This window comes from Trichosurus vulpecula, chromosome 5 (assembly GCF_011100635.1).
Source record: "Trichosurus vulpecula isolate mTriVul1 chromosome 5, mTriVul1.pri, whole genome shotgun sequence".
NCBI lineage: Eukaryota > Metazoa > Chordata > Mammalia > Diprotodontia > Phalangeridae > Trichosurus > Trichosurus vulpecula.
This window is the reverse complement of record NC_050577.1, coordinates 294284134-294308679: the sequence shown is the minus strand read 5'-3', so window position 1 is coordinate 294308679 and position 24546 is coordinate 294284134. Positions and strand designations below refer to the sequence as shown.

The 24546-nt window shown below is 41.4% G+C and overlaps 1 protein-coding gene across 10 annotated transcripts in view; it reads left to right on the top strand.

Moving 5' to 3' along the window:
• The window catches only part of RBFOX2 (RNA binding fox-1 homolog 2), a 316535-nt gene that overhangs the window by 263737 nt on the left and 28252 nt on the right, over positions 1–24546 (top strand). For 8 of the 10 annotated variants that reach the window (XM_036760984.1, XM_036760985.1, XM_036760982.1 and 5 more), the window contains 3 exons: positions 7087–7233; positions 11898–11951; positions 21792–21884. In XM_036760984.1, the coding sequence (XP_036616879.1) occupies positions 7087–7233; positions 11898–11951; positions 21792–21884 (294 nt within the window). The remainder of the gene's footprint in view (positions 1–7086; positions 7234–11897; positions 11952–21791; positions 21885–24546) is intronic. The other 2 variants (XM_036760986.1, XM_036760987.1) reach the window with 2 other exon arrangements.

The window sequence follows — 24546 nt, the reverse complement described above, 5'->3', positions numbered from 1 at the left end:
GCAAAGGTACTGAAAAGAATGTAATGGACAGAGCCAAATAGCAATAACAAATGTAAAGTCTTGTGCTTCCGTTCAAGAAATCAGCAGGAGGATTCTGGGAAGATGGCAGTATAAGGCAGGAAATTACCTGGCTTTCCCAAATTTCCCCACAAACTATTTAAAATAACACCTCAAAGTGAACTTTGAGTGGCAGGAAGAATAGTCTAAGACCACTTGGGAGGACAGTAGGAAAGATCTAACCTCCCAGAATGCTGGTCTAGCCTGATTGAAGTGCAGATTCCTCCAGGCAGATTCTGCTGAGTCAACAAACCACAAATCCTGGGGGCAGTTATGTTGGGTAGCAGCCTCAGTTTCAGGAACTTTTTTCCTAAAGACAACGTGGGGGTCATATGGCTGATCAGGGGAATATTGAAGGGTCCTCCACAGGCACTGAACATGTATGGTCCAGGTACGCTGACCAGGCTGTGACTGTGGGTGAGGAGAAGTGAGCACATACACCTGGTGAGTGTAGTCACAGAGGGATAGGGTACTTACTGGCTGTGGAGATTCACAGGAGAGCAGAGTGGCTGATTTTGGCTCCAGGGCAAAGGAGAAAGATTAAGCTTGCAGTTGCAGGAGAGACTGAAATAAGAGCGTGACAGTGTTGCTGGGGCCCTGGTTATGGCACAGGGACAGAGAGGAGTACCTTAGGTCAGACCACCAATAGACCTCAGAAAATAACACCACAAAAAACCTGAAGCCTGAGACCCCACCCCCCCACCCCCTACCTCAGGACCAGAACCTGACTCTAACACAAAGTTAACAGCCAAGAAATAAGCTACTTTAAGGAGGAAAAGAGTAAGCAAAAGAGAAAGAATCTAACCATAGATAGTTGCTATGGTGATAGAAAAGATCTGGGTTCAAACTCGGAAGAAGATAGTAAATTATAAAAAGAAAGTCAGCCAGCTGGGAAAAGGGGTCTAGAAATTTATGTAAGAAAATAACCCCTTAAAAATCATAATGGGCAAGGAGAAATTAATGACTTCATAAGACATCAAGAAATAATAAAACCAAAAGAATGAAAAAAATAGAAGAGAATGTGACACATTTCATTAGAAAAACAACTGACCTGAAGGATAGATCCAAGAGAGACAAAATAAGAATTGTTGGGCTACCTGAAAATCATGAATAAAGAAAAATGTAGAGACACTATATGTCAAGAAATTATTAAGGAAAATTGCCCTGAAGTTTTAGAACTAGAGGGTTAAACGGAAATTGAAAAAAATCTACCGATTACCACTCAAGATGAAAGAGATCCTAAGATGAAAACTTATAAGAATATGATAGCCAAGATTCAAAGCTCCTGAGTTATGGAGAAAATACTGCAAGCAACAAGAAAAAAAAAACAATTTAAATACTGTGGAGCTGTAGTCAGGATAACACAAGATTTAGCAGCTTCTACATTAAAAGACTGAAGGGCATGGAACATTACATTCTGAAGAGCAAAGTAGCTAGGTTGGCAACCAAGAATAGCTTACCCAGCAAAGCTGAATGTAATTGTGCATGGAAGAAAATGGATATTTAATAAATTAAAGGACTTTCAGGTATTCATGAGGAAAAAGACCAGAACTGAACAGAAAATTTTACCTACAAGAATCAAGAGAAACATAAGGTGAATGTTAAAGACCAGACATAAGAAATTCAGTAAGGTCAAACTGTTTCCTTATATGGGAAAATGTTGTTTGTAACTTTTAAGAATGTTACCATTACTAGGGTAGTTTGAAAGAGTGGATAGAAGGTTTGGGGTTGAGTTGATTATGATGGGATGATCCTAAAAAAACTAAAATGTATAGGGAGAGGTAAAGTGGAGCAAATGTGTAGCCAGGATTAGGTGAAAAACAAAATTGGAAGGGGGGAAGGAAATTCTTTTATGTAGTTTCTCAGATAAAGGTCTTATATCTCAAATACATAAAGAACTTTGTCAAATTTATTAGAATATGAGTCATTCTCCAATTGATAGAGGTTCAAAGGATATGAACACAGTTTTTCAATGAAGAAATCAAAACTATGTATAGTCATACTGGAAAGTTGTTCTAAATCATTATTGATTGATTAGGGAAATACAAATTAAAACAGCTTTGAGATATCCTCTCACAACTGTCAGATTGGGTAAAACAATAGAAGGGGAAAATGACAAATGTTGGAGGCGATGTGGAAAAATTGAGACACTGCTACACTGTTAGTGGGACTGTGATCTGATCCAACCATTTTGGAGAGCAATCTGGACTTATGGCCAAGGAGTAATAAAACTGTATACTCTTTCACCCAGCAATACCAATATTAGGTCTGTTTCTCAAGGTGATAAGGGATAAAGGAAGAGAACCTATATTTATAGCAGCTCCCTTTCTGGTGGCAAAGAACTAGAAATTGAGGGGATGCCCATCAACTGGGGAATGGTTAAACAAGTTGTGGTATATGATTGTGATGGAATACTATTGTGCTGTAAAATATGAGGAGCAGGTTGATTTTAGAAAAACATGGAAATACTTGCATGAAATAATAAAGAGTGACATGAGCAGAACCAAGAGAACGTCAAAGAACAACTAGAAACATCTAAGTTACTCTGAGTTTTATAAATACTCAAATCAACCACAAAGACCTATGAAGGAGGATATTATCCACCTCCAGAGAAAAAACTGATAAATAGAAGTATGATTAGTATGGTTTTATGAGAGAGAGAGTAAGAGTGTCCTTCTACAGTGCAGGCTGGGGAGGGAAACAATTTGGAACTTAAAATGTAACCAAAAAGAAGAAGAAAACAGCAGTGTAAGTGCAGGGCACCAAATTCATGGGTAGGCAGCAGTTCACATTTTAAAAAAAGCAAAAAGCAGCTGAGGAGGCCTCAGCAGGCCACAGGCTCAGTGGGGATCGATAGTGTGAAGTGTCAGCCAATCCCAGCAGCTGTCCTAAAACGCCATCATGCAGCAGTGCGTACACTGACATGCTCATCCAGGCGGGGGCAGAGTACGGTGAGAACACCTGAAACACGGCGATTTCAGGATCAGTCCAAGAGTGTTGGTGGGGATGTTTAGCCTTAGCGAAGAGGAGCAGGATAGCTGTCCCAAAACATTTGAAGGATTAAATGGTTTTAACGACCTCAGAGGCAGACTTCAACTCCTTATTAAAGACTTGGGCAAAGGCTCACTGTCTGGAAGCCTTCTGGACTGCCTGATAAGATGATTGGAGATAATCAGCCAGAGGCTGGGTGTCTACTTGTTACAGATATTGCTGATGATATTCCTGCTCAGGTGGGACCTGAAGGCCTTTCCATTTCTTCTCATCCTCTTAGGTCTGTTTTGCTATGTTGTTAGTAGCCTGCTAATTTTCTAATCTCTGAATAAATAAGAGCACTGAAAAATATTGTCTGTTAAGTGGCTCATTTTAATTTTTGCTATCATCCTATACTTAGCCTATAAAAGAGCTGAATTAACAGAATTATTTCATCCTGTAGCTGGTGCAGTGGATGGTGTGACGGGCCTGGATTCAGAAAGGCTCATCTTCCAGAGTTCAAATCTAGGCTCTGACATTAATAGCTGTGTAACCCTGGACAAGGCACTTTAACCTGTTTGCCTCAGTTTCTGCATCTGTAAATGAGCTGGAAAAGGAAATGGCGGAGCACTCCAGCGTCTCTGCCAAGAAAACCCCAAGAATTAGACACAACTGAAATGACTTAGACAATAACACATTTCATCTTCTTGCCTTGTTTTCACGATCTCTTGCTCTTATCCCTTTCCCTCTCCTCTTTCTTCCCCTGCTTCTCCCTTTCCTTCCCCCTTCTATGTCCCTTTCCTTTCTTCCTCTTTTTTCCTTACCCTACTGCTAGGATGATAGAAGTGGCCCACAGAAATGTGAATATTGTGCTCTCTGAACTCATAAAGCACTCTAAAAAAGAGAATTGTTATTCACGGTGAAATCATTGAGAGAGACAGTAGAACAAGGAAGGGGTGATGTGGTAGATAATGCGCAAAGCAAAATCGGTGCCCTGAGTAATGGAGCGAATCTTTGGTAGTCAGCATACAGTCTCGGTTCCTGTAAACATAGATCTTGAGACATATCAGAATTCTGTAACCTCCCCTGGGAAGAGTGTCTTGGTTCACCCTCCACTTACTAGTACACAATGTGATAAATGGTTATGGGTTTCCTCTGTGTGTGTGTGTGTGTGTGTGTGTGTGTGAGTGTGAGTGAACACACACACAATGATATTGATTACCAGTAGAGAGAGACTTGAGTAAGATTAAAAATGCCAATTTGTACTAAATTTGAAGGCTCTCCTAGTAGAGAAACCTTTAGAAGCAGTTTCTAGGTTGAGTGGAGAGCCATTTTTAGCTTGGAAATAGAAAGATTCCACCCGGCCCTGCTCTGCTCGAGGGGTTGGGCGAAGGGCAGATGTACATGTTTTAGCCACGTGATTTCATCAGGGTAGCTGCTGCCAATCCTCATTCCACACTTCCAGTAAACAGACTCCAGCCTATTCTGTTTCATCTTCTGCCCAGTGAATAAATTAGGTCAAACAATTACCACAAAAGGAAAAATAAGACCTTAGGAGGTTGTTTCTGCAACCAGTAAAGTTGCTCAGCAGCTAACAATAGAAGAGTAGCCCCAAACTAGTCATGCCCTGACTGACATTTTCCTGAAGAATGGTTAATATCTGTGTCTACAGAGACCAAAGCCTGAACACTCTTGTTTGTTTCCCATCTTGGATTGAACAGCAAGAGCTATTCTTGCTGTAAGGCAGTCTCTAGTGAGAATGAGTTTCAAGGAATTCTTTATTAAATGGGGAGTCTAAGACTCATCCACTTTATATTATTAAATTCAGTACAGCCTTTCTCAATATACACAGTTTTGGTTTCTTTCAAATCTCCAGTGTCCAGCACCTCTTATAACTGGTGTAGTTGTAATTTCATGAAGTTTCTTAGGTCTCTCTCTTTGAGTGAGAGGCCTAGCATGATCATGTTTTCCTAAAAGTCAGTCTAGCAGCAAATTGTTTGAGAATCCAACGAATGTCAGTTAGTTTCTTCAACTTCAGAATGGAGTGGGGATCCTTGCTGTGCGTACAGGCATATCGTGGATAGTCACATAGTGCAGTTACATAGTAATAGAGTGTTGTAAGGAATCTGAGGACTCCCAGGGAATCCTGGGGCCTCATAACAGAAGTCATCCTCCTTTGTCTTTAAACCCCACTGAGAATCAGGGGCTTCACCTTAAGAGCACGCATTTATGACCAAACTTTTAGGTTTGCCAAGTCCCCCACAATCACTGTCTCCCTTCACAACCACTCAGATGCCCATGGATCCCTCATCTCACTGGCCAGTGGTACAAAGCACAGCCCGTTCCTGCCTTCTCCTCTTGAGATGCTCGTCCACATCTTATCATAAGTATCAATACAAAAATTCTTCCTTCTGTTTTGAACACAAGGAAACCAAGCTTCAGACAGGTCAGTTGTCTGGCCTGTGGTCACACAGATGGCAAAGCTGAGATGCTTTTAGAAAAGTGATACTCTGGTATTTTCTTCCTAGCTGATAGATTAGGCAGCAAGTTGTAGAGCAGATAGAGGGCTAGACTTGGAGTCAGGAAGAAGTGAATTCAAATTCAGCCTTAGATATTTACTGTGACCCTGGGCAAGTCACTTAATTTCTGTTGGCCTCAATTTACCCATCTGTAGAATTGGGATTATAATTGCGCCTACCTCCCAGGATTGCCATGAGGATCAAATGAAATAATATTTCTAAAGCATTTTGCCATCTTTAAAGCGCTGTATAAATGTTAGCTGCTGTTGTTTATTATCATTATAGGAACCAATCTGGTCTGTGACCTTTTAAAAGAGTGACCTAGGCAGCAAAGAATGCAGCTCTGGCAGATAAATAAATACCAGAAATAGCGGTTGTGATGATGTGCGGTGGAAAAATCAATGACCTCCAGTGCTGATTCAGACACAAATGTCCCAGGTTACCAAACACCCAGACAGTAAGTCTGTACAGAAGTAAGACAAGGCTTTACAGACTCTTCTCTTTTTCCTTTGTAGCCATACCTTTCCTATTCATAGACACATCTAGTCAAAGTTCAGGAAGTTATGTTTAGTGTTTTTAGGTTTGAATGAAATTATAGTTTTGAACAGATTAAGAAGAGAGCTCGAGGCAAATCTGAATGTATTTCCTTAGAGATAGATTGAGTTGCCTTTTGAGCTGCTTAATGCTATTTTAGTTACTTTGTTTCCTGTCTGGATGGACTTTGTTCTGTTTAGTCTATACTGTGCTTAATTTGATGGTTGAAAATCTGATATTTTTGCTTAGTAGAATTTCCTCCTTCTTCCTCTCACTGTTATTTTTTAGTTCAAATAGACCATATCCATTTGTGCCATCTGCATGGGCTGAATGGAACAACAGAGAAAGCCATCATCATTAAGCTGGATATTGGGAAACTCTACTTCATGTGTTCTTAATGCATTCCAAATAGTCTTCAGTCTTAAAGTTTTGCACCTTTTTTTAAGATGGTGTCTTGCTCCCGAGTCTACACTTCCCAGCACCTCTGAGTTTGTTCAAATGGAAAGAATCCCTTTTCTATCACACAGAAAACCTATAACAAATGAGAGTTGGAAAAAAATTTTTTTTAATTTCTAGGAAGGGCTGGGAAAGGGCAACTAGAAATGCAGCAGTTGTCATAAAGCAGATGAATCGTTTCAGAAATAATGTGGCCTTCAAAAGAGAAAAGCCTGGGAATAAGGAGATGACGGCTAGATGCCCAGGAAGACACTGTGTCCATGGGTGATTGGGGTGGCACTTGTCCCCAAATGGCACGAGGGTATTCAAAGACGTAACGTTTTCCCATCAGTTGTAACTTTTTAGAAGCTTCAGTTTTGTTTTTTTTTTGTTTTTTTTTTTTTTTGGTTTTTCTCTTAGAATGAAAAGTAGCAACCATAGTTTTACCCAGGTATTGAGTGTGGTACCAAGAGTAAGTTGCAGTGGGGACTAGACCTTTAATTACCATACATGATGTTTGTGAAGTGGTGCTCTTTTTTTCAGCCAGTGTCTCCTGTTTCTTTTATTTCAGCAGACAGAAGGAGGGGCACAGACAGACGGACAGCAGTCACAGACACAGAGTAGTGAGAATACTGAGAGTAAATCTACCCCTAAAAGACTACATGTCTCCAACATCCCCTTCCGATTCCGGGACCCTGATCTCCGGCAGATGTTTGGGGTAAGTCTCTGGTATGCATAAGTGCTTCTTAATAAATGCTTATCGAATCAAGGTAAATTGAATCTGAAGTCATTTTAAAAGATTTTACAATTGTCATGTAAATCACACCAAGAGTACATAAATTAATAAAACATTTGCATAGTGGGATGGCTTTAAAGATAAACTGAGAAAGATTGGCCTCAAAACATTCATGAGCCTGAAAAACCTCAATTAGAGGCTTATTTTAAGGATTCCACTATCCCAGTGATTCTGTTCTTTGAAATGCATCTTGGGTATCTTTTTGATAATGAAGTACAAAAGAAAGATTTCCTAGAAACCCCTAGGCTGTCCTCTCTACTGCCTAAATTTTATAGGACATTCAGGAAATAGAGTAAGGTATCCACTTACCTATTGCAAAATCGTCTCTCTCTCTTGATCATATCTCTTGAAAAGAAAAGTTGGTGGGGTCAGTAATGTAGGAAGGTTGAGCCACCTCTGTGACTGACTAGTGAGGTCTTAAATCTCCAATGGAAACCAAGTCCCACCAACCCAGCCTTACAGGATTCAGCCATTTACAAATCAGTGTGGCCAAACAGTTATCTGTATATTCAAAGAGAGTGATTCTTTATTTCCATGCTGCAGTACAAAATGAAAATGAACTAAAGCAGGTCTTAAAATAGATATTCTTATAGTAAGAATCGTTTTAAAAAGTGAAGAGATTTGATATTTTTCTTCCCCATCAAATCATCATCTGTAGTGTTCTAGAATCTGAGGAGTAGCAATTCGTTGTAGAAGAGCCAATTCCCAGTCTAGAGGAGCAGCAGTCTAATCAGGTGATGCACAATATGAAACATTAAACAGTTTCTTAAGCAAGGAAAAACCCTTAAGAATCACAGCAAAAAAGATAATGGAGGGAGCCTTCCATGGCTGTGTTGGTGTCTCTTTCAAGCTCACAGACCTCTGGACCTTTGAATAACGTTGTTCACAATATGGAAGAGGCGGGGAGTAGGGAAGGGAACGTGCTCAATTAGCCTTGCTCTACAGTCTGCCGTCTTTATGGTAGTGAGCAGAGCAAGGCAGAGCCCAGGGACCTATTGACCCCCTTGAGCAAGAGGCTAGCCCTTGTTTCTGCTTGGTCCATATAGGGACACATGGTTTCTGCCCCTGGCTTAGTCACCTTGAAGAAAGCAGAGAAGATTGCATTTTCTTACTCAGCTGTGGTTTGATTCCTTGGCTTAGAAGACAAAAGTTTGCCCTCTCTTCCCCTCCGCTGCCCCCTCCCCAAAGCCCTGAATTCTGTTAGTCCATGTTTATGAATATATTCTGTACAAGATGCTTTACCTGGTGTCCCATGCCCCTCATGGTGAAGGCAGCACATTGTGTTCAGAACATCAGAAGTCTAGATTCTTGTCTGTGAAGGAGCTTAGACTCAAATGACCTTACTAGCTGTGGGAACTTTAGTAAATTTCAGCTTTTCTTGATCTCCATATCTTTATCTGTAAAATGGTGGTGGGAGTAGACCATCTGTCACATCTTTCTAGCTCTAAAATCTCATTGTCCAGTTTTGATTTTCAATTTCTGTTAGCTCTTTGAAATTATTCAAATTAATGTTTTTCACTAGAGTGACTAGTAGCCGATTTTATGACCCAGATGAAAAGAGAGAATTTGTTAGCTATATCTCTGTCGGTTCTGCCCTGCTTGTTTTTGCCACTTGGCCAGTAAGACACATAAGCTCCCTTGGCACCATGATAACGAGTTGACCTTTTGTTGCTAGTCGTTTCACAAGAGTTGTGAGAATCTCTCAGTGTGTTGGAATAACCTTGAGCAAAGGGGTTTCCCACTTTTCTCTTGGTGTTATTTTGTTCACTTCATATTTCAGAAAGCCTGGAGCAAGAATATGAATTGGTGCTTCCACTGACCAAACAGTTTTACTGAAATGAATCCTCAGTTTACTGAAAAAAGGTTTGAGGAGAACAACACTAGTTAGAAGGCTCTTCCAAGCTCATCTGCCATTTGGGCATGTGTTGATTTCTTCACTACCAGCTAAAAAGCTAGAAAATTCATTGTTGAAACTTTTCCTAAGATAGCATTAACAGCAGAAAAAATTTTAAGAAAAGAGATGAGTGGAAAGGACAAAGGAAGGAAAGAACCAGGTTTGCCAAGAGCAGCAGAGGAACCTGAACGTCGTCTGCCTCACACCTAGCAGAGCACAGAATGACAGCATTTAGAGTTAAAAGGGAGGTAACAGAGACCATCTGGTCTCCCCTTCTCAAGAGGCCTCGCCCAGGGCCACCCAGAGAGACAAGCTGGGATTCCAACCCAAGGCTCCTGTTTCCAGTGCCAGGCTTGTGCCGGAGTATCACCATGCTGGTTCAGAGCAGAGGTGAATTGTACGTAGGTCAGTGATTTCTAAAAAATGAAGGAATTAATCCTCATGAGATTACTTTAAAAAAAAATACAAGCAATTTTCTAACTGTGTTCTATGCCCCTACAGGTTACAGAATCCTAGAATTTCTAGGTGATCTAGTTCAGTGTCTTTTTTTTCCAAACAAGACTGAATAAAAGGGGGGTAAAAAAAGCTGTCTAGATTTGAATTTATATGGTATTTCCCTTCCATAGCCTGGGGGGGGGCGCTAGTGCAAATATTATTCTACCCATTTCACAGAGAAGAGAAAATGGTGCCTCTAAGTCACATAGCTAATCCATGTCACAAATGAGGTTCAAACTCAGGTCTCCTGATTCTGTGTCCACTAAACTGTAGTGCCCTACTCCTTCAGCAGTCAGTTCTGAGCTTTATTAATATTAACCATCATTTAGATCTTTGTCATCTCAGCTGCTTTTACTTTGAGCCCATTTGCTCTAGTTCTGGGTTTTTGGTGTTCTAGGTGATGATTTAAAAAAAAAAAAACAACTTTCATTGATAGCTCTGTAAGCTCGGAACTACCTCTAAATTGATTTATCCCTCGTGAACCATTGTTTAACTCATCCGTTATTTCACTTCATCCGTGCTTTCACCTCTTTTAGCCTTTCGCATCGGTCCTGTTTTCATCTTTTCCCTCATTTTGGGGTTCTGCCCTGCTGGAAGCATTATTGCTTTCTACACAGTATATGCCTAATGCAGCCTCATTTTGTTAACTCTTCTGTCTCAGCAGTGCTTTGCTGGCTTCTTTTCAATTTGATATCCACCGTGACCTCCAAGGTCTTTTTTTTCTCTCTCTCGCTCCCTTCACACACACACACACACACACACACACACACACACACACACACACACACACACTCTCTCTCTCTCTCTCTCTCTCTCTCTCTCTCTCTCTCTCTCTCTTACTCTCACTCTCTCATTCCTACCCTGAGTTTGAATTATTCACTTTTGTTAAGTGGCTTTCTTAGTTTGATCTTTCGGACTATTTATTTTTGCTGGGTTATTTCTCTAAATTGTCCAAGTCACTCTGATTTTTTTGTCCTGTCATCTAACACCCCGAAGCCTCAGTGTTGCCTGAAGAGTCTGAGCTCTTCATCAATCCTATTCATCCAAGTCATTGATTAAGTGCGTTAATTAATCTGGTATTCCCCAGTAATGCTCACTAGGTTCGGGCTGTGACCTCTTAGCCATTTGTGCAATTTCTGAGAGATTGGTGTAGACTTTATATCCCAACTTCATTTTTTCGCATCATAAAGTTCTAAAAGTTTTTACTTTACTAAAGAACTTATCAAAAACTTACTTTCAAGACTTAATTTTTGCGAAGTGAGATTTTTTTCCTTAGAACTGAAATTTTTAATATGAGCAGTAATACATGGAAGGGATTTTTAAAAAATACTCAACTATGTGTGATTGGAAGAATCCTTTAAAAGTGGACCTTTTCAGAGAGCCTGAGGAAAAAGCCAGTCTCAGATTTTAATTTTCTAGTAGTAACAGAGTTAAATTCAGTCTGTCATTTTGGGATATCCAGTTTACTGCTATGGCCTGGAAAGGCTCCTGCATCTGGATGGATCTCTTCTCAGAAAAATAATGCACAGTGTTCTTATACCATATGTCTTTGTTCACAGAAGTTCAAGATTTAGGGGCAGCTAGGTGGCACAGTAGATAGAGCACCAACCATGGAGTCAGGAGTTCAACTCTGGCCTCCAACACTTACTACCTGTGGTGACCCTGGGCAAGTCACTTAACACTGATTGCCCTCCGCCCCACCCCTCCCCCAATGAGACTTATTAATGCACCCAAGACTGAAAGCAGGAACAGAATTTAATAGGCTCCTTAGAGAGCTTGGTGTTAAAAGGCCCATGTAGACAGCAGTATGAGTGAAGACTGATGGTGAAAATCAGTAATGCTTGATTTATTAGGTGGGTCCAGGAATGCAGACTCTGAACCTTATTCTTTGCATTCTCTTAAATACCTTGTCCACTGTAGACACTCAGTAATCATTTTTGACATAAATGATTCGTAAGAGGGATATTCCCCCAAAACTCTTGGCATTAATAAAAGTCAAAGATGGTTTGGAGAAGGGAGAAAAGAGAATTCGTTATTATGAAGAGATAAACTCAGACTTTAATAAAAGGCAAAAATGTGAAAGTTAAATCATTAAAATTAAACTTCTTTTTCCTGAACTGAGAAAGGAGCACTTTCAAGTTTGATGTTCAGGAATAAATGTGTTTTGTTTTGTTTTGTTTTTTTTCAATCTCTGCAGCAGTTTGGCAAAATCCTTGATGTAGAAATAATCTTTAATGAACGTGGCTCCAAGGTAAGTCCTGTTTCAATGTTCATGGCCCTTGTTACAGTAATTCAGTTACTCTTCAGTGATCAGTAGGAACAGATATATTTGAAAAATGCACAAGCTCTTTCTTGACTTTTAAAAGAAGTCTGTAAAGCCTGAATAGTTCAGGGCAAATGTCCCAAGTTACAAAAGCATCAGACCCTAGTTTTACCCTGTTGAGTAAAGGGAAGTCAGAGTGAGAAGTGGGAGGCAGTTGTCCCTTGTTAATGCTTGTATGTATCTCTTAAACTTCCATCCAAGAAGATGATTGGAAACAGACCCAAATGTCAAAACCATTTATCTTTTGGAAATACCTTTGTCCTTTTTATATCGTTTTTCAGTCAGTGTGGGTCCCCGTATGGTCTTTACAGTTTGCTGTGGCCAATGTGATAGTGAACCCTTTGAGCATGGAGCCAGGCTAGATGTCAGATAGCAGACATCAAGTCTTTCTAAACTAGTAGCACCTGCCACAGCTCATCCACTATGGATGCTGAAGGATGGAGGTCAGTCACCCCTGTGCCCTCACTACAGCCTTTAGATGAGACTTTTGGAGTACATTTAATATTGCACTCATGGAATTGATCCCCCTTCATCTTTTAAGCAATCTAAGCTGCCCTCTGATCACAACAAAAGCAAGTTTTCATGGCCTCAATTAAAGCAAGCCACAGTGGCCCAAGGAGGCTCTGCCCACCAGGAGGCCCCATGATAAATATCTTTCTGTTCCCAAAGGCAAAGACTAGTGATATTTTTTCATCAAAATTCACAGTGCAGGGTTTAACAACAGATTTGACTCCTCCAAAGGAAATTTAGTGTGAGACCTACAATGAAGCAGGCAAGGAAAACTCTTACCAAGGAATGTTTGGCTTCACTGATGCTAAATTTAAAACTTTAATTATAATAAGCATTTCCTGTATTCCACTAACTTATTTAGCATCTCCAGTACCTGGCTTGTGTGATTTTAAAAGTCTATGCACTTACAAAAGTGAAAGGAAAAATTGGGGTAGATAAGTTTATTACCACATCAAATAAGTGTTATGAGCAAATCTTTAAGAAACAGACTTTTGTGTAGTTTATTTTGAAAATGCTTCTTCTGTTGGCAAATTAAATAAATCCCACTTGGACTCGGCTAAATTTAAATTTTACTTTGCTCTCTTCAGTTCTCCTGATATATATACCTAAAGATCTATTAGCAGAGCTGAAGCACAAAACATTTTATGTGTGTTCCTTAGGTCAGGCATGAAACCTGTACCTGCCCCGAATACATTTGAAAATAATACTCTGCTTTCTCCCCCTGGGGTGTATACTGTGCTGAACTGTCACTGTGATACATGCCAGTCCCCTTGGCCCAAAATAAATACTCTTCCATGGAGGACGGACTTTTCTAGTGTTAAAAATGGAACATTTATAAAGAATAATATTAAAAGGCATCCCTCCCTCCCGCACGACACGCTGTAGTCGGTCGCCAGCCTTGCCAATGCTAGTCCAGGCTCTGCTTGTTGACCTAATTTTCATTCAGTCATTTCTGCTCAAATTTGGCAAGAGTGTTTGGCTGCAGCCAAGTGTCATCACTCCAGAAGGTGATCAGAAAAGAAAAAGAAGGCCAGTTGGACGGTCATCCGAGGAGTGAGTTCATGTCCCTCTTGTTCCCTGTCCCCATCTGCATGGTCCTTGATGCAGTTTCACCCTCTACCTAGGATCGTTTTGCCTATAATCCTGTGTGTCCTCTACATCTATACCCACGTCCACCCCTATCTGAGAACTTCTGCTCCTGGAATTGACCACAGGCCAGACAGTTTAAAGCATATACACCTTGGCCTCCTTGATAAGAAATAGCAGCCCCGAGGACTTCAAGTGGCATGTATCTTGAGAGTATTGAATTGTGAATGTCAGCCTTTGTTTTAACTGTGTAAGAAGGTAATGATGCTCCAGGCTTCCGGTTTTCAGTTAAAACAAACAAAAAGAGATTGGCTGCTGCTAGCCCTACAGAATTTTCCCCAGGAATTTCCTTGGTAAGTATTTTTAAAGAGGACATGAATTGGAGGTCTCTGCACGCTGGACCTCCACTCCTCTGTGGCAGTTTCCCATTGCTTGTTGTTGATTTCTCAGTGACAAGCAGGTGCCAAACAGATGCTCCGTGCTCCGAGGAGAGGGGAGCAGCTGCGTATAAGATAAGCACCAGGCCGCAGATCCTGCACCCAAAGGAGCAGCCTGATGGGCTTTGGCTTTAAGTACTTGCTTCATGATGCTCCTCACTAAAGTCTGGAAACCGGAAGTCCAATGTGATTTCATGGGATACGGGTGCCCTGGGGCACTGAGGACCTGCTCCTTAGTGGGAAAATGAGTTAATGAAATTCTTGTGAAGCAAAGGAAATGAATCTTTCTTATGGCTTCTTTTTCTCACTTCTGGGGTGTTCACTCCACCAAAACATGGTAAATTCACCTGATGGAATTTCCACTGCCCTGTAACTTTCTTTCTAAACTAATGATAGAAACCTTATTTCTTTTTCTCTTTTTGGAGGAGTCCAAAATCAAGTCCTGCTGCTGTCAGCTTTGTCCTGTGTTCCTCACTGCCCCTTTCTTCTTCCCTGAAGGATATACCTTGTGTTGGGGGGGAATAAATGTTTTTAAAGCATAGCACTAAACCCTAAAATAGCCCTGGATCAGCCTTCCAGCACGGATGGGAAACCCATCCGTGGGTTCAGGGAGTGGCTCTTTGTCCATTTTTAACTCTGTCCAAAGTTCTTGGCTGAAATGGGCCCCTGAAATTGCTCTGAGGAGGGTGATAGAGGTAAAAATGGGATCTCAAAACACTTGGGTCTCTCCTTTCGGGATCACCTGAGATAAGCTGATGAACCTTTGCTATCAGTGATTGAGCTGCATTTCTCATTACAATAAGTACTTCTTTATACAAGAAGTACTTTGAGGGCTTAGTGTATAAGGTGGGACTGAAAGAAAGGGAAACTCACAGGAATGACCTTGTTTTATAAACCAGTCACTCATTCTGCAGAAGTGTTTGTCTTTAGAAAATGGCCATCCCAAATATCTTGCAGTAGAAATAGGAAAATTGTTATGAGGTACCACTGAGCCAGAGGATCTATAAAACTGTGTGCACTGGATAGGTAGGGACTACATACCCTCAGAGAGATGTCTCTGTCCCAAAGTCACTGACTCGTGAAATTCTAGAGTTTTGAGAAAGGGCATCATTGGCCAGTGTTTTTTTCTAAGTTGACTAAGGGACCTTAGGGACCATCTTGTCCAACTTCCTTATTTTACAGATGAAGAAACTGAGGCCCAGAGAAGTGATTTGATTTGCCCGGAGTCACCCAGGTAGCAAGGAGCAGAGCCAGGATTTTTCTCACCTCAATCTTCTGTCTCTCAGTCCTGCCCTACTCCCACACCTCCGGTGCTGCCATCAGTTTGAAAGCACAGAGGACCATCATGGAGCCTCTTGGCCTGCCGTTGTTTCAGATTGCCTATAGAGGGTGACTGTTTTCCCTCACATGGAGAGTTTTTTGATAGTTTCAAAGGAAACTTTTCTCATTTTGCCTTGGAAGTTCTAAATCCTGTTTGTGTAGATTATTTTAGATGACTTTGTTATTCTGTTGTCCTATCATTTTACATCCTGTTTCTCATCACTTCCTCTACCTTCCCTCCCCTCAAAAAAGAAAAGAAATTCTACCATCTCATTTTCTCAGACTGATTAAAACAAGGGTAGAATCTTGTTCCGTCTTTTTGAAAATGTACATTAAAACTATAATGAGAAGTGACGTCCTTGCCAGGAAAGTTGCTGGTACACGAATTGTTTTTCCTGATAAATCTCTTACAGACGGAATAAGGAACATGACTGGATATTTATCCCTGTATATTTAAACTGCCAACACTTTTAAAAAATTGACCCTAGCATTATTGGGGAGATATACATCCTTTAAAGCCTAATTGGGTTTTTTTTTTTGGAGGGGGGAAGGCAGGGCAATTGGGGTTAAGTGACTCACCTAAGGCCACACAGCTAGTAAGTATATCAAGGGTCTGAGGCTGGATTTGAACTCAGGTCCTCCTGACTCCAGGGTCAGTGCTCTACTCACTGCGCCACCTAGCTGCCCCCCTTTAAAGCCTAATTGTAATGGAATGTCTCACAACTGAGAAAATCATTGTAGAAGTCCTTTGGGAAAAAAAAAAACCTTAGAATTGAGAAAGACCTAAGGGGTTAACTGGTTCAACCTCCTACCTAGTGTGAGAGTGGGTCACTTGTCCAGCCTCCCGTCCAACCTCTACTTGCCTACCTCTAGTAATGGGGAGCTTGCCACTTTTCAAGGCAGTTGAGTTTGTTCTTGGACAGTTTTACTTATTACAAAGTTATTCCTTACTTTAAGCTAAAAGTTCCCCTGTCATTATCGCTCTGGCCTCTGGAGTCACAGAATGAGGTTACTTCTTCTGTGCCATCACGCTTCAGATATTTCAGAACATGCAATCTTATGTCTGTCTCTTTCCTAACTACAGAGCCCCAGTTCCTCAGTAGGAGCTTCCTGGACTCTCCCCATCCTGCTCTACCTCGTAGATACCATTCCAGCTAGTTAGTGACCCTCTTAAAACTTCAGCACCCCCCAAACCAAAGATGCTCTAGATGTGGTTAATTCATCCTTCCAGAAAAATAAGAAAATAACCAAAATGTTAGAAAATATTGGCTTGCCACTTAGTGCAGGGCAGCATATAATGTTCCTAGGACAGCTTCTTCCCTCACCACCATCAAGAAGAAATGGGAGTATCGTTTGCATCTAGAATAATGTGCACGGTATTGGATAATAAAGTTGCCTGTGAAGAAATGCCCAAATTCTTTTTTTTTTTTTTGAAAGATGATTTTATTAAATCAAGTCATTGCACTTGGTCATTTTATTGCTACAGCAAAACAAGGCCATTTTATTATTGTTAACACCTCTCATTTCTCATTTTAACTGATTGTCTTATTCTGCACATCCATTGTAAGTTTTCATGTAGGCAAACTGTTTAAAAATAATTTGGAGCACATTTCTTTGTGCTATGATCACAGTGAGAAATGTAGAAAATAAATTTGTATGACATCGGGCCTACTTTTCTATTTTCAACATCAGAGAAATCTTAATACTTCTAAAGAAAAAAAGTTGCCCAAATTCTAAGTATTCTTCCTGGTTTACATTAATGCTTGAAGCAATTGAAGCAGTGTTGCTGTCCTTGGCCTTGGGAATCTGGAAGACCACTCAGTTCCTTCCCTCGAGAGATCCAAAGCTGATTGAGAAATCACACTGAAAATGGGGAAGCTTGAGGTAGCAGAAATTGCCCCAGAGAACCCAGCGTGTAGCAGAATAGTTAACTGCTATTATCTTGAGCCCACGGCAGCTAGTATGAGCTCATCACTTATCTCAGGTGTGTTCTTCCCAAGATTGTGGGGAGAGGGCGGTTGCAGCCTCAGACCCACCCCAGGCCTCAGAAGCAAGTCATACTGGTGCTGGGGTTGCCTGGCTTTTTCCCGGGGCTTTCAGCCTTGATTGACTACAAAAGGAATTTCTTTTTGAAATATGTGCAAGATGAATTTTGGAATGTAAATAAGGCTTGATTGGTATCTAGCATCTTGGGATAAATAACGCTGTAGAGGCGAACATTTTTTCACTATGCTTAAAACTAAGAGTTAACAATGCATGGATTTTAAGAGGGCTTCGTTTACTTTGCTTTTGTTTTCACTTTCTGGGTTTGGGGCTTTTTGTTTTATTTTGGTTTTTGTTTATTTTATTTATTTTCTTTTTTAATTTCTGTGTTCTGGCCATACCCAGGAGAGCCGTCTGCTTTTGATTTCTCCCTTAAAAGTTACATGGTAAATTTCCTTTCTCATTCTTCAGAGATGGAAACATTCAAAGATTATCTCAATATATCGATCTACATTTTTTCCTTTTACACTGCTCATCCTGTTGCTTGTTATTTATTGCAGAGTCGGAGGCCAGACTAAAAGGGTAACAGTTACTCGCTTCCCTGAGCACCTTAATTGGGAATGGTGCCAGGATAGGGGGCAGAAATGGCCACAAGCTATAGCTGACCAATCAAAACCTTCTGTAGGATACCTAAGTCAACAGCAGCACTGATGGCTAATAGAATACAGAACTACCCAGTCTCGTAATAGCGCATATTTTCTTAGTAGTTACATCTCCAGCCGTAACATCTCGTAGCAGATCAAGAAACCTGGGAAACAGTATTTAGGCTAAACGTTATCCCCAGAATATGTGAGGGAAGAAAAATTCCATTTTGTTAGAGTTTGGGTCCCAAGTGCTCTCTGTTTTTCCGTAGAAGGTCTTTCAACTGCTGTTTGAAATTTTACTCCCTCAGTCTGATTGATTTATATTTCATAGATTCATAGATTGCCAGGGCTGGGAGAACCTTAGAGGTCATCTGGCCTTGATTTGGTTTATAATAGGAGTTGCAGTTATTCTAAATTTTTAAAGTATCAGTTTCTTGGCCATAGGGCCTAACTAACTTTCTGCAAAGCCAGTGATCAGCAGTGCCTATTCGGACGCAAATTGTATTTCTAAAAAGAAAATGAAGGTTTTAAAATAATTTGCTCTAACTTCATGTTTCTAAGTTTTTAACTCACTAAGCCACGAGAAGCTATATGATATGTCAAATGAATCAACAGAGTAACCACCTAAAATGATGACCCCTTTGTTCCTGACCCTGGCCATTGACTTCTCTTTCTGAGGACGCCACCATACACAGGTCCACCTTTTACTCAAGTCACTGAAGTCTGTTTTCATTTCAGGAGTTTCTATTATCTTATTATTTTCTGTACAATATAGACACTTCTGTTCATAAAGCATTTTTTATGTGACTTAAGGACGAAGTTGGGCCACAGCTCTAGACTCTGAGATTATTTTTGTGGAGATGCTCAGCCAGCAAACCAAGATGTTCAGATTTTTTGTTTGCTGACTATTACATTTCCAGTTTTTTTGGGGCATTGTCAGTATTTCGTGCTTGTGATGCCACTGCTCTTTTTTGGGGATGCACATGCAGTCCCACAGAGGCTGTGAAACAGAAAGGAAGATTATACAAAAGGGGCCTTTGATGGAGCCCCTAGACCTGAGAAAAGAGACTGATGAGTGAAAGGGCCTTGTAGGCTATCAGAGAAATGGATTCTTGTCCCAGCTCCAACTCCAGCTGCATGGATGGCTCTGTTTATTTTGACATGTAAATTGGGACAGTACCTGTGTCCTCTCCCTAAGGAAGTTACTGGGAGGGCACGATGATGGTCCTCTAGAGTGTGTGAGAAGTGACTCGGAAAAGGGGCCTTAAAGAAGCCCAGAGGGGCCTCACCCCTCCTTCTGTAGCCTGGCTTTGTCACTAGTTACTCTCCCCCAGCGTGGGTCACAGCTCCCCCAGGACTTAGCAAGTAGAAGGTGTCAACAGTTACAGTGACCAAAAGCTCCTTCCCCTGAGCCCAACCATGGCATGAACCTCTCTGACCACAGACACGAGGCAGATCGGTAGCCAGGCAAGACTTTAACAGCCAGGGTGGGCCCTACCACAGTTTGTATCCTACTGCTGTCACTTTAGGCACCCTCGCTTCCACATGAGCCTTTTCAGGAGAACTTTGGTTATCATTGTAGGTGATTAGTTATTGATTACCTCCTGGAGACCCATTCTGTTCTACTTCAGATAAAGACAAGATTGTGGCATCATGGAACCCGAGGCACACCTGGGGCCTCTTTAAAAGTGCTGAAGAACCTCGCCCTTATTAGCAAGTGGCTTTCCTTAAAGTATAATTCCCATTGGAAGGTTCTTTATTCCCAAGATAGTGGCCACTATGGTGATAATTATTGTGGCCTCTTCTTTTCTGTAGTTCAGATAACTGTCTGATTCAGGCTTATTCACTTGTGAATTGCCCTGACACACTTTGGGGTGGGAGTTTGCGTTTGAAATTCCATCCCTGTTTTCACTTCAAAGCAGTTTACAAACTCACCTCAGAAAGAGTGCTGAGCACAGCAACTCTCTCTATCGCTCTGCTGGTTCCATTGCATCGTGGTAGTCTTTGAATCAGGTTAGTTTCATAATTCCAAGAGTTCTTTGTGTTGGGCATTGTTCAAGAAAAAAGAGGACTTTATAAAAGTAGCTCCATACATGTAAAGAAGGACTCAGTCTCCCTCAGTGCTCCAAATGGTTTATCATTCCTAGGAGAAATGTGGTTACTTGTGTACACTGCTGACCATTTCAGTTCAGTAAATTTGTAGCTTACCCAGGGGCTCTGAGATAAGAGAAGATAATGTCAGCAAACACTGAATGCTCCTGGTAGCCCAAGAACAGGACAATACTTAGGGAGTACAATGTGGCTGTTGTTGATACAAGATGAAAGCTTTTATGGGGAAATCCTTAGACTCTGCCACAATGTAAGGGAAGTGGCAAGCAGGATCATAAACATTTCGAGGCCCATGCGGTGGCAGGGAGGATATATGAGGACTGAGCTGTCAGAAGAAAGTAATACTGGCATGATGGTGACTGGTGATTTGCCATAAGATCTGGCCAGTGGCACCCTGAGCCCATTATGGCTATGACCTCTTTGATCCCATTCTGCCCACTTCATGTCTACATAGGAAGAGATTGATGCATTATTCCCTGAACCGTCGAGGGATGGATCACAGCCGTGGAGCACCACTCTACAGGAGTCGCACCAGGAAGAGGAATCCACGGAATACAAACAGCCATGACTTCCTTCTGGGCAATTGTGTCATGGCAGCCTGGCATAGTGGGAAGCACCTTGGACGGCGGGGCCCAGGCCTTCATCCCCTCTCTACACAGTGGGTGTGATGCACTCCTGAAGGCACCAAGTCGTTAGACATGTTACTTGTCTTTCAGGCAGACAGCTGTGTGGAGAAGTGTGGCTGTGGCCTTGGCCACACTTTTGCAGTTCTTTGTGAATCCTAAGACTCCAACACCACCAAACCAATTTCATTTTCCCATTACCTTTAACTTGTTTGTATTTTTTTCTGAAACAGTACTGGTAAGTTTGGCAATAAATCACAAGATCATAGTGGAGGCAGCTTCTCTTTTCTCATTTACATGAGCTGGTTTTCAGGAAGACCCTAATCGTGGGTCATCTTGTGGTGCATTTGGGTTGTCCTTCCATGAAAAAATGTCACTTCTCTTCCTGGTCTGTCCCTTGCCATCCAGGGAATCACCCCTCAAGAGGTGATTCTATATTCCTACTTTTCTATGGAGAATAAAAGTGCTTTCTATTCAAAGCAGATCAAAGGTCAGCTCAGCAATAGGACAGTGCACATTGGAAAGTCTGTATGGATTTGACAATGGAACCTCCAGGCAGAGAATGGACCTGAGAGGCCAGGAAGCCTTTGGGGTTGTGATTTTTCTAGTTCTAAAATCATTCAAACTTTAGGTACTTCTTAGGACCTCACAAAGATGGCAGTGTTGGGTATCAAAAGTGGTGAGAAAGGAGTTTGGGAAAACCACCTCGTTGGAGCACTGATGGTGCCTCATTATAAATTACACTTGAAGAGCAGGATCCGAGTAACTCTGTACCTTCATTTTGGTCTGGCCTCGGTTGCTTTATGTTTTATTTTATTATTACTGTTATTTATATTATTATTATTACTATTGTTCTGATTATAATTCTTTATTCTTTTATTGGATTTAATTTCCTTTTATGAAACATGCATGAACCGAAGATGTGACTCTAGGAGAGTATTGCTGAGTTGTGCTGATGTCGATTTCATACTGTGATATTTTTTCTCTATTTACCTAGAGATCAGTACTTCAATATAACGATGTGCATGTTTTCCCCCCTTCTCCCGCTGCATGCAGGGATTCGGGTTCGTAACTTTCGAGAATAGTGCTGATGCAGACAGGGCCAGGGAGAAATTACACGGCACCGTGGTAGAGGGCCGTAAAATCGAGGTGCATGTCTTCAATAATTCAATTTCTTCTTTCTATTCTTTTTATTTCTTTTTTTGTGTCTTGCCTCCCTTATTTCACATTTGGAACCCTGTCTCGTGTGCGTGTGCGTGTGTGTGTTTGTGTCTCTATGTCTATCACCTTCCTGCACTGACATGTATAAAAGTGACACCCCTACACCTCCCAAAGTTTTCGGTTGTTTGGGGATTTTAAGTTTAAATTTTGATTTTTTTTTTGTTTGTTTCTTTTCCCCCCTTCTCCAAAATTTTCACCCTTCTGCTGTCTTGATTTTCCTTTGCTTCAGTTTGCGAGGCTCCGAATTTCTGATATCAGACCTGGAAAAAACTAACTAGAAAAAATACTATCCAGTTTCTAACTCTGTGTCCTAGAATGAAGCAGGGTGCCAGCCAGTATCCTCTCTCTCGTTAGAGGCCAGTTCTCCTCCATATGAGTGTGAGGTGCTAGAAAGGGGGAGGAGATTATTTTTGATAGAGTTTGATTGGGGGGGTGGGGGTGGGATATGGTTAAGGGAAGAGGGACCAAGCTCACAATGGGCTTCTAAAAAAACTTCACCGGTCTGCTTAAAAACCAGAGATTTCAACAGTTCTGGAAATTCTTACCACAAAACCCTGCAATCCAAGATTTGGCTGCGACCGGCTAATAAAGGACTGTTGTTATCGAGGCCACCACCTGGTGCTCGCTAGCTTTTCTTTTACACCGTGGTGAAGGTTAACTGGCCCCTTCTCCCCTGCCCGCCTCTAAAAAGGAAAAAAATAAGTATTAAATATAAAAGCCGCTGTTTTGAGTAAGATGTCTGCATATTTTGCTTTTTTTTTTATTTCCTTTTTCAATGGTTTAGCGTTTAGGGCCCTTCACTTGACTCACTCTTTCCATGGTAACTATACACAAAGCTGGCGATGGTACGAGTTGGCGGTAAGTGAAATAAAAGCGCTAGAGAAGAAGCTTAAAAAAAACAAATTTAATTACAAAACAATTAAATAAGAAAGAAAAATCCATCTGCCATCTCACATTAACACTACAAAATGTGATTTGACTTGTTGTTTCCCCCCTCCTTTTCCCTTTCCCCCTTTTATTTTCAATGCTGTTGAGTAATGCCGCCTGGATTTTGGATGTCCATATCGTTTTGTAGCAGTCTGAGCTGTTTGATTACTGACTTCATGGTGATTTTCCCCTGCACATCTTACTCAGAGTTACTGAACTCCAGTTTGGCTGGTTTTATTAATGCACCCTCACCTCCCCTCCCTCTTTCTCGCTCTCTGCCAAGCCTTCTGTATGTGGCTCTGAGTGCTCTTTGGTTCCTCTCCTGCCTCCTTGTCTTCTCTGGAGCCCTCTGCTCCTTCCCACTTTCTTTGCCTCTGCTCCTTCCCTTCTGTCTGTGTTCTCTGCTGCCTCTTCTTTGGGCTTCTTCCCTTCTCTCTCTGGTTCTCTTCTTTCTCATCTCTCTTCCTCTCTCTGCCCTTTCCTTTTCCGTTTTCTCTCACCTCTCTATTCTACCATGTCTTCACTTCTCCATCTGTCCTCTTGCTCACCCCTTTCCTTCTCCTTCTCCCCCGCCCCAACCTCCCATGCCGCTGTTGGTCTCCCTTTGCTGACTGGTGGTCTCTGATGGGGTTTGGCCATTTTTCCTTTAAGTGCTTGTGCTGCCCTCTGCTGTAGCAGCTGATTTCAGGCTCTCGCGCCATCTCAGTGGTTGTCTGTGAGCCCCATTCCTCCCCTCCTCTCCCCTTCCTCTCCTAAATTGATTGTTTTTTTTTCTTTCTTTTATCTCTGTGTGTGTGTTTTTAACTTGCATGCCTCAAGTCTCATCATTGTTGTATCCCATTCTTTCTTTTTAAATGTAAAATGTTGATATTGTTTGGTGGGTCAAGCTAGAGTAAATGTAGTTTCAGCTCTTCTCCTTGCACCGATTCTCAACTCTGTATACCCCAAGAGAAAGAACTAAGTCATTTTTTTTAGTTTGCTTTCTACTTAAAATGGGCCTTTTTGTGGCTTCTGACCTGACCACCCAACCAGTAACTGAGTTCTGTGATGAGGCTTCACCCTCCTTGCAGTAGCTTTGAGGCTGATTCTGACACGGGCTGCAGTTTCTTGGCTTCCAAACCCCATTCATCTTTTCTTTATCAGCACCATTTCTGTAACACCCACTTGCTGTGGCACTGAGAATGCTTAAAATTATACAGAGCTCTGTAAAGAGGGTGGAGAGCACTATGAAGCAAAGAGATAGAGGCTATAAATTTTCATCTATCACAAAAAGATGTATTTTATAGGCATTGTGAAAATAGATTATGTGATATGAATTAGCCATTGGACCTAGAAAGTTGGAAATTACCCTGAACACCATCAGTTGACAGGGACCAAAAGTCCTCAATTTTTCCCAACCAGCTTCAAATAGCAAAGGGTTTTATATACGATGAGCCCTCCAGCAGTGTTGATGAACTGGGAAAGAGCCCGCTAAATCTGATAGGTTATTTTTCTGTCCTGCTTGAAAATCTCCTTCAGTGACCCATGTGACCTGCCACTTTTTAAATGAAGAACTTTTTTAAAAAGTGTGGTGGCATCCCCTGCTAACTTTCCATTCTCCTCCCAAAGTAGAAGTTTTTCTGCTTCAGTCAGTCCTACAAGAATTAGCCCATGATTGCGAGGG